General features: G+C 40.4%; 1 protein-coding gene across 1 annotated transcript; it reads left to right on the plus strand.

Moving 5' to 3' along the window:
• The first annotated feature begins 3819 nt into the window (after positions 1-3819).
• LOC122574128 (transmembrane reductase CYB561D2-like) lies at positions 3820-9175 on the plus strand. The gene is made up of 3 exons (XM_043741329.1): positions 3820-4051; positions 5501-5765; positions 6397-9175. Exons 2-3 carry the CDS (start codon positions 5514-5516, stop codon positions 6895-6897), a joined length of 753 nt encoding a protein of 250 aa, XP_043597264.1. The 5' UTR covers positions 3820-4051; positions 5501-5513; the 3' UTR covers positions 6898-9175.
• The last annotated feature ends 465 nt before the right edge of the window (positions 9176-9640 follow it).

Below are 9640 nucleotides of genomic sequence, written 5' to 3' on the forward strand. Positions count from 1 at the left end.
TCTCTTGCAAAACGGTTTCATTGTATTACCATTTGTTTATTGTGACACGCGCGCAGACTTGCGATTAATTTTTGCCTCGAGTGTCACCTGTCTTCTGTGTCCCTTTTGTGGTCGTTTGATGACTGGGTCTTCAGTCTTCGTACTTCTCTGTAGGTTGCACTTGGCGTGGTTAATTCGCCGCTGGAGATGTCTGAAAAGAGTGTACTCTAATCACGTATCGTCGTTTATAAAATTTATTTTTATACACCGAGCGAATGTCACGAGAAATTTTCGAACCTCATTAAATTTTGGTCAATAGAGCGCCCTGGTTTTATCGAAGAGCGCAGGAGAATTCTTGAACGTCTTCTTCGATCCGCTCCACTAAGCAGAGGTACAAAACCATTATCGATTCTCGTCGGATCTCAGGGACACGTATAAATTTTTGTTCGCTTCGATACACACTCGTCCTTACGCCAAAGACATGCAATATATGTAAGATCGACGATGAACCAAATGAGGAATGTGATTTTGGGGCATGTCAAGCGGAAGATATTCGACGTTTGTGGTATTTGAGCCGTTTCCAACGGATCCTTGCATTATGGGATTATCATTACGTGTGGCAAATATGTACTATAGAGCCTGGCACGACATCCGGTAATATCGGCTAAGGCGATTACATTCGAGGTTACCTGTGTTTGGCTCTCCTTTGTCAAACATTTCAACGAAACGATGTCAAAGGAATCTATGGCGTTATGACGAGCTAACATAATGACTCGCAACCTTTTATAATGCCTTTTACAAATATCTTTGTGATATAATTTTTACTGCATCTGTAAACATAAAAATGTTGGAAAAATATAGTGCCAAAATAAGGAATCGATGCTAACTGATTAATAAGAGAGAATATGTCGAAGAATTCTTTCTGTCCCTTCAAAGGGCCAATTTCTTTCGCACCTTTCCTACTGCGTTTCCTGATCGAGAAGATGCTGACATCTGGGAGCACAACAGGACATGTTGCCTCGCTCTATTCAGAAAAATAGGGGTGGAATTCGGCCGATAATACAGGCAACCCGCCCTTTGTGAGTATACCAACCCCTAGCATTAGTAACGATCGGTAACGTAGTTCTACCTTTTCGACGTCTCTGTTTTCAACGTGACTCGTTAACCTTCAGGTGCCCGAAAGTCTCTAATCAGCCGTAGGTATCGGTAAAAATATTTGAAGAAAACATCTATCGTCGGTGACCGGAGAGAAATTATCTTGCTCTGATAAGAATGAAATCGTATTTTGATCGCATTTTGTTCGAACGATGAGACCTTTCTTTCTTCGATTATTTGAAGAAATCGGGACGGGCCAAAGAAATTCTGCGGGCAATCGATGCGAACCGCGAAAAACAGTAGACGTAAAGACGAAATTATTTATACCCTGTCTCGTAAATAGGATCCGATACTTCTCGTCCCATTTTTTTAGCCGTGAAATATTCGCGAAATTCTCAGTCATGGTTTAAGTCGATCGTATATCAAAGTGGAAACTGTTACGAAGTATTCACAGGTACCGTCGGAATGCCTTCATTCCGGAACGAAATGGACGCGATATAAACGTAAAAGCGGAAGGGCCGAGGAAACTGTTTGGGATAACTGTCCGCCAGACTTAATGGAAACCTAAGAATAAATTTATGTCGGTTGCCCACTCAAAATGCTAATGCAGCTGCGAGATATTAGCAAGGAAGAGAGAGAGAGAGAGAGAGAGAGAGAGAGAAAGAGAGCAACTACGTAGGAGGAGAGAAGCTTCTTCGAAGTCAACGTGCTTCGCTATCGTCGTACTATTTAGAAAGCTCGACTTGTTGTTGGATGTGTTCGTAAATCTCGTATCATAGCACTTCTCATGCTCGCCGCTGTTATCTGGCGATAAAAATAAATTACTCCACGTTGATGTTAATTATGTGCCTCCGTTTCTAATTAAGAGTTCGTTAAGCCAGGGGTAATTAAAATTGATAAACTTCTATCACAACGACTTTGCTAATTAATTCCACCTGCAATCCTTTCTCTTTCTGTGTCTTCCACACTTTTTTGATACCTTCTTTTCTTCTTTTCGTTATTCCTTTTAACTCTTTTCCCCCGTTTGCCTTTGCTTCCCCGTTTCGAAGAAGGCACCGCGCAAAGGGATAATTAAAAAGGATAAAAAAGAGAAAGAAGAAACATCTCTGATTTCATGATCTTCCGGGCTGAACAAAGCGACGTCGAAAAAGGGACGTAGATCGATAACGTTTTATCGGCATCGGATCTATTAACGATAAAGTTGTGCTACGTATTTGATCACACCCAAGAATCAAAAGCATTATCTCTACGTGAGAGGAGTCATGTGCAATTACATGTTCTGGAGCGATGTCAACAAAGCAATCAATGCGTACACGCCATCGGATTAACTACGCTTCCTTTACGTTCTTGCATAAAGATGTAAGAGAGAAAGAGGATAAAGGTCGACCAATTATTACGTAATCTGACCTCTAATTAGGTTACTACGATACGAAATGTTCGTTATACGAATTAAGATAAAAAGAAGACAGATATAAAGAGGAGATTTTATTATCGGGAACACAGCATTATTAGTGGAAATATCAGAGGTTATTTACATTCGATTAAAAGCTCTTGAAATATCACAATTTTAAAAAAGTATCTATGTTTAATGGTCTCTTGATTAACGTAACAGATAAAACCGTGACGCTTGGATATAATAATAGAATATAGTTTATATTTAAATACATACAGACACTTGCGTTCAGCTACCCGTCTGTTTTTTCAAAATTGCTCATTACCGTGGCAAGCGTGTAATGTGTAGTAGCCAGATAACGCAAGTATATTTTTGTCTAGCTTTTATTTGTTCTGGCGGAGGACCAGTGGAAAAAGGTAGGAAGAAGGTCCCCTCATTTCTCACTCTATCGTTTTCAGGAATTCGCGAATCATGGCAGCGATATTACGCAGGAAATGTCTCCTCGAAACGAAAGCATCCAGCATGAATCGAAGCTCCGTACATTTTCAAACAATAGACAGATGTTTTTGAGATAACACGGACGGTTCGTGAATAGAGGCAAATAACACGCTAGCACGCGATCCACGTGAATTAATTCGCTCGTTACACGTTTTCCATCGTTGAGTCATTGTCTTCATTTTTACCGGACCACTGTTCAAATAATTCATCTCCGCGTAATCAGTGTAATTATTAGCAAAGCAAATTATCATCAGGTTTTCCCCAAGTCCTCGAGCGAACTGCACATGTACCGCGCGGACCGCGAGCGAATATAACTACCGATCGATTGATTGGTTCGAAATAAAATTGTTACAATATATATATATACGGAACTATATTTTTGACTATGGCAACTACAGTGGCCTGACCACTTCGAAAATTGCGCGCGGAAGAACCCGGATTAATCTCAATTAAAGGCTGCCCGAACGATCGATCGGAACTTTTCGCGTAATTCTATTTCCCGTTTCAATCGAATCTAAATTCGATAATCTGATTCGACGAAATTGCGCCCGATTTGCATTGGAAAATTTCGATGCGCGCCTTTCGGTCGCACCTGACGCGTGAGAATAAACTTTCCGGGGACAATGTGAAGGAAGCAAAGCCAGAGATCGTTGGTCACGAAGAGAAGGAGAAAGAAAGAGATAAAAAGTACAATTTCAGCAGCCAACTGCCACGTACAAGTGACATCCGATTATCAGCGTCACGTAGCAGTGCGATGCCTTCAATTAATGAGAACCGCGGCCACGTGATCATCATTACGATTCCAATTATCTAGCTTGCAAGCGAGTGAGAAGGAGAAACGAAAGAACGAACGAAAGAAAGAAATGTTCAATACCATAGCAACGAGAATATTCCGCTCGATTAAAGGATGTCCGCAATTAGTATGAAAGCGGTCGCACTTGGATCGTCATCGATGTTTACGCTCCACGAAATAGAAACGCGTATCTGAGTGGTTGAAAGTGTGCGAAGGGTGTGCGCGGCAATCAGTGCGGCTATAATTTAAGAAGAATTCACGTAATTTCGGGCGAAGGAGAACGGGGTTGTTTGGTGAGTTAACGAGTCGTTTAAAATTCTACAAAATCTCGTTTTTTCGCTACTGGATCCGGCTTCCCTGCACCGACTGCTACGTTGTAATTTTTTTCCAACCACCCCCGCACCCTCTGGTCTCGTGTTTCCGCTGTCTCTTCCATAGACACGAGACGGAGTAATCGTCGCCCTCGGCCGTCAACTCGAGAGAGAATTTCGCACGATTCGATTAAACTATCGTATTCGGTAAATCTCCGGTTGTTCGTCGTCCAGGACTCTTGATTATCCGGCAGGACGCGATTCTCAGTCTAATAAACCAACAAACAAAACAATTTTCGAAGGTTCGTAGTACGTAAGATTTGCTCGTGTAAGAAGAAAGAAGACGAAGGTGCGTCGAGTCGTCGCGGACAGCCAGCGTTTTCGAGACGAACGAAAAGTCGAGACAAAGGGAGCTCGCCCTAACGAACTACATTGTGGATAAAATAAGTAGAAAATAAAAACGCAACGCGGTTGTTGATATTGTATAGTCGGGAACCGTATACTCTTGTCTTTCGGTAGAAAAAGAAACTTGTTTGTTTTATTCGCTGGCTTCGATTCGCTTCGAAGAGATTATGGCGGCTTGGATGAAAAAAGAAAATCACGTTGGAACGAAGCGAACTTTTCTTTTCTATCTTTGTTTCCGTGAGAACAGAACGATCGTCTATGTCTATTCTCTTCTCCCTGAACATCCCAGCTGCTCACGGCAAATATATATTCGAGTCCGATCGCAATAAAGCCATCCCATCGATCCGATTGCATCGCTAAATCAATTATATGCTGAATTTCTATTCTCCACGTCATATGGCCTTTTACATTTTCGTTTCCTGCGGAACGTCGGGATCAATGAACTCATTTCCGTTTCTTTCGATCAGTGGCCCGATTTTAAAGGGGTCAGTACCATCGTGCTCCCAGATGTAATCACTTCAAACACAAATACAAGCCAGTCCCCTTTGTAATTCCCCTTATATAGCAATTACTTAACCTAGTAATTACTATTGTTGCTCGGCCAACTCTTTCACCATTTGCTAAATATTTTCGAGCCATGTTGGGAAGAACTTCGCACCGATACGGCAAAGAGACTTCTCCGATTATGTGCACCGCCAAGAAATTAACCGAAGAGTTTCCTCCCCTCGATACGCGATATCTGACATAATGCGACATCGATTTAGTACGATAGAAAATATCAGAAAGGAAAGAAAAATTTCAATTCAGATGGTAAAACGCTTGGAATATTAAACAGAGTTATTAAGACAGATGATTAAAGCGATATGATAGCCTGATATTAATTTAATCAAATAAACAGTTACTTAGTCGTAGAATGGAATGTATTCGATTCAAACAAGTCATTACATAGAGTGCCGTGCTATAAAATTCTTCCTCATATATATATATAGAGAGAGAGAGAACTTCGTAATTGTTGTAAACTTGCAGATATTTTGAAAGCATGGATGAAGAAGGAGTAAACGCAACGTCGTTCCAGTTGGGCCAGACAAAAGTCGATGTCTCGTCGTCCTCGGAATTTCCGAATAGTTCCGCGAATTTCGAAACCTCTGACACGAAACGAAGCGCATGGAGCACGTGCGTTACCATAGTTGACCTCGTTAACCATATACTCATCGTTTGTCTGACAGCGTTCACCCTGTATTACTCGGTGACTCCCAGTGTCTTCAATCATACGACCCTCTGCACTGTCGGGGTATGTATCTCGATGGATATTCAAATATTTTTCAAATTATTTTCTTTTTTATTTTCACCCTCCTCTGTTCGTCGATCCAAAACATCTTCCAGTTAATCCGAGATTCTTTCGGATTACATTCATTCCCTCCGTCTTTCGACATCTTTTTTCCCGCAAAGGAGCGTGCAACGAGCGAACAGAAATTTCAAAACAACCGTAGACCAGGTCTACGTAAACCATGAAATTGAACGAAGGAAAGAACTCTGGACTTTCGCGGTTTAATCGTTCAAAAGAAGGAAAAGCCGTTTTGGTTGGCCACGAGGCAAAAGAAACGCGTAAACAGAGGGCAAAAAATAGAAAGAACCATAGAACAGAAGTTTCGTGGGCAACCTTGCCCAAGAATGTTCTCCGTGACGATTACACTTGATTCAGATTGCACCATTTATTTCCCACTTACACGCCTCTCGTACCTCGCACGATAACAACGAAATCCAAATTCAGCTACGGGACCGAGTTCGCCTATTCCAAACTAGTTCTGTTCCCCGAGGGGAGAGATACCGTGGCTAACCAAAGTGGCTAAAGAAGTTCTAACGACTTTGTCCAACGATTGCAGCTTCCGTGATCGCTGACAACTCGATCTTACCCTTTTCAGTATGTCCTGCTGATGTCGGAGGCTATTGTCGTGCTCGCTGGTGACAACATCTTGACGAGATATTTTACGCACCGCACAAAGAAACACCTGCATTGGATTCTGCAGCTACTTGGCCTGATTTGCATCATTGCCGGTGTCGTGTTAATGTACCGAGTGAAAACGGTTCACTTCAAGTCCAATCACGCGATCCTAGGCATCACATCTCTAATCGTAATGATCTTTTTAACTGTGACCGGCTATCCTGTCTTTATCGCCGCGAAACTCCGAAAAGTAATAAGACCGATAACGATTAAGTTTGGCCACAACTTCTTAGGTTTATCGTGTTTCGCGATCGGCATGGCGTCACAATGTTTGGGCTATTGGAAATTCAGAACGATGAATATTTCGTCAAAAGTGGACGCAAGATTGATCTGTATAATCGTTAGTATTACGATCGTTGTGCTTTCGGCAAGGAAAGCTCTTCCGACTCTTTTCCAACAGTTCGTAAAACTATTTAGATAAAGAAATCAATAGAATTCGACATGTTTATATAGATAAACTGATTGATTAGATTATCCGCACATCTATTGTAGATCGGTGTTGCTTCACTTCTAAGATTTAAAGTAAACGTTCGGAGATCTTATTGTCTTATTATCTTTATCATGTTTTTCTAAAGAACTTATAAGTATTTGAAAAAACACCGATCCAGATGGGAAAAGATTTTGAATCGAAGCAAAAGATGCGAATGTATTTTTTTTTTTTATTTTCCTTTAGTTAGGCGAACGTGATCGATGAGTAAACATAATTCGATTCTTAAGCGATACGGGGGAATTACAACGTTCGTTGGAAAATAGGTATTGCGTTAACGAATGACGCGATCCCATCGCGTAATCAAAGTTCAATTATATAAAGTCATTACGCTGCGATATTTCCAACGTATGTATCATGATGGTGCGGTTCAATCGCCGCTTATACGGCGATTCAAAAGCAGTTACAGCTCAAACGCATTTCTATTTCACGAACAAGACGATTGGCGTTGCATGATAATTCTTCCATTGAATCATATCAAAATCGTTCTTGCTGCATTGACGCAAAGTGGATTATTCATTGAACCATATGCTCCTGACTGTTATCTGTCAATCGACGATAAAGGCAATTCGATAAATCCTGGAATATCGTAGTGAAATACTATAGTCCTCGTTCGTCTTTGTTTTAATTATTTCAAGAAAATAGTCTTGGTTATTTGTATTTGATAAATGAAGCCAAATTTATTCAATAGCGAGTTTGAACCTGTGTTTTACATTTTTTTTTTTTTTTTTTGGTTTCGCTTCTTTTCATGGTTGGCATAAATACTGCTACGCGATTAAAAAAATTCAATTGACACGTATAAAAGTCATTTAAATGTAATATTGTATTTATGCGTAATATTCTCTTCGAACCTATAATCCCAGAGTCGTAATTAACGCGTATGTTGGCACACGATAAACTCGATAAAAGTGCCGTTTCAGAAATCATTTAAAAAAGCGTTGGTTCCGTCGACGCGATATATGCACGTGTCTGTATATTTAGTTGGCTCGTCGTTGCCGATCGTGAGAAACGTCTAACGAAATTCTCGTCTGTAACGAATATTTATTCGCGCGTGGCACCTGATTGCCATATTGGAAGACGCAGACGACGCTTCCTCGGGGATGCATGTTTCCCGTATATACGCTGCAAACATGCAGATGCATATTCGTGTTTGAGCAAATACGCGAACGACGTTTGCCCGAGCCAAACGTGAACGCATTAATTAGGAGATTTGCGACTCTTCCCTATTGTCATCATTGACTAGTTTTATCTTTCTATTTCATCGGGAAGGGAAGAGGGCAGATAAAAATTAAAAAAGAAAAGGAGATTTCGTTTGATAAATGTGATCCGAGGAACGTTAATTTAATGCGAAACGTTTGTCTTTCGGCAATCGATGCGATCTAATCTCCACGTAGTGGAGTATCGTTGGAAAGCTTCGGATCTTTTTTTTTTATTAATCATCGTCCATTTAGATTCGTTCGAGAATCGTTGTTTCGAATACTCAGCGAAAACCTTTCCTGAAAATTATTTAAATCGAAACTCGTTACATTCCCGATATCATTCGTCAGAAAACATTTGTATTCTAGCGTGGCTCAACGTGACGTGAAATATTTGGACGCTTTACACCAAGTAATTTCCCTTTTCGTGTTTCATGCTCTCTGCAAAAAAAAAAGAAACAAAAAATCCGTACTATTTTCTTGATTTTTTACGACGTGCCATCGCTCGTGTTCCCGTGTTAATTGGTCACGGTGTTGGATTTAAATCATCATACTGATTATCGCAATTGTACACTTGCCCAGAACTCTCGGCTTGTTTAAAACTAACAAAAAGTATCGCAAAATAAAACATATTGACAAGAATTAAAGGGCTGAATAAATACGAAAGTATACGGATTTGATGGAATTATTAATCGCTACAGTTCGTTATCGTTATTGTTTGCGCCCGTCGATTGATTCGAATTAGTTCGTTAAACCGTGAAATTATTCGACCTCGCCTCTTTATTAATTCGTTACACGCTAAATAAACGACGCAGATTTTTCGAACGATGTTTTTCGTTTGGTAAAATGGCGATTTAAAAAACAACGCAAGACTGTATTTTGTTCGAGAACACAACAAAACGAATACAACGCAGCTGTAGTCACGCGATGTATTTTAAAATATGTAAAAATTTAATTAGAATTACATATCGTACGTTTGTACCGGCGGAAAATGAAATAAAGCTTTTAAAATCCTATGTGAAAACAGCGCCACGGTCCAGATACCTTAGCCCGTGTAAGTTACTATAAATATTAACAATATTCAAGCAACTGTAAGGTATGTATATACGTATACGCATGTAGCTTAAACTCCGTTAACTGGAGTTCATCTATTGTATGAATAATTCACATCTCGCCGTCAACTTATAACGCATTAAATATTCACAGGGCGTGCGTTAAATTCGTGCAGACGTTTGAATTTTTCATATTAAGACCAGCTGGTCGCTCATTTTCAACGTGTCTTTCTTCGTGATCTTTCATCCGTATCGACCCGTGCTTAGAATTACATGAACCGAAGCCTAAAAAATTAAAAAACGGAGGGGGAGGCAACGAATGAAAAAAAGGAAGGGGAATGAAAAGGGATAACGAGTTCGAGAGAAATCGGCAAGCGAAACATGGATAAAAGTTCCATGGAGGAACTGTGGAAAAAGTTCAGCGAAACC

The sequence above is a fragment of the Bombus pyrosoma genome, linkage group LG13 (genome assembly GCF_014825855.1).
Source record: "Bombus pyrosoma isolate SC7728 linkage group LG13, ASM1482585v1, whole genome shotgun sequence".
Classification (NCBI taxonomy): Eukaryota; Metazoa; Arthropoda; class Insecta; order Hymenoptera; family Apidae; genus Bombus; species Bombus pyrosoma.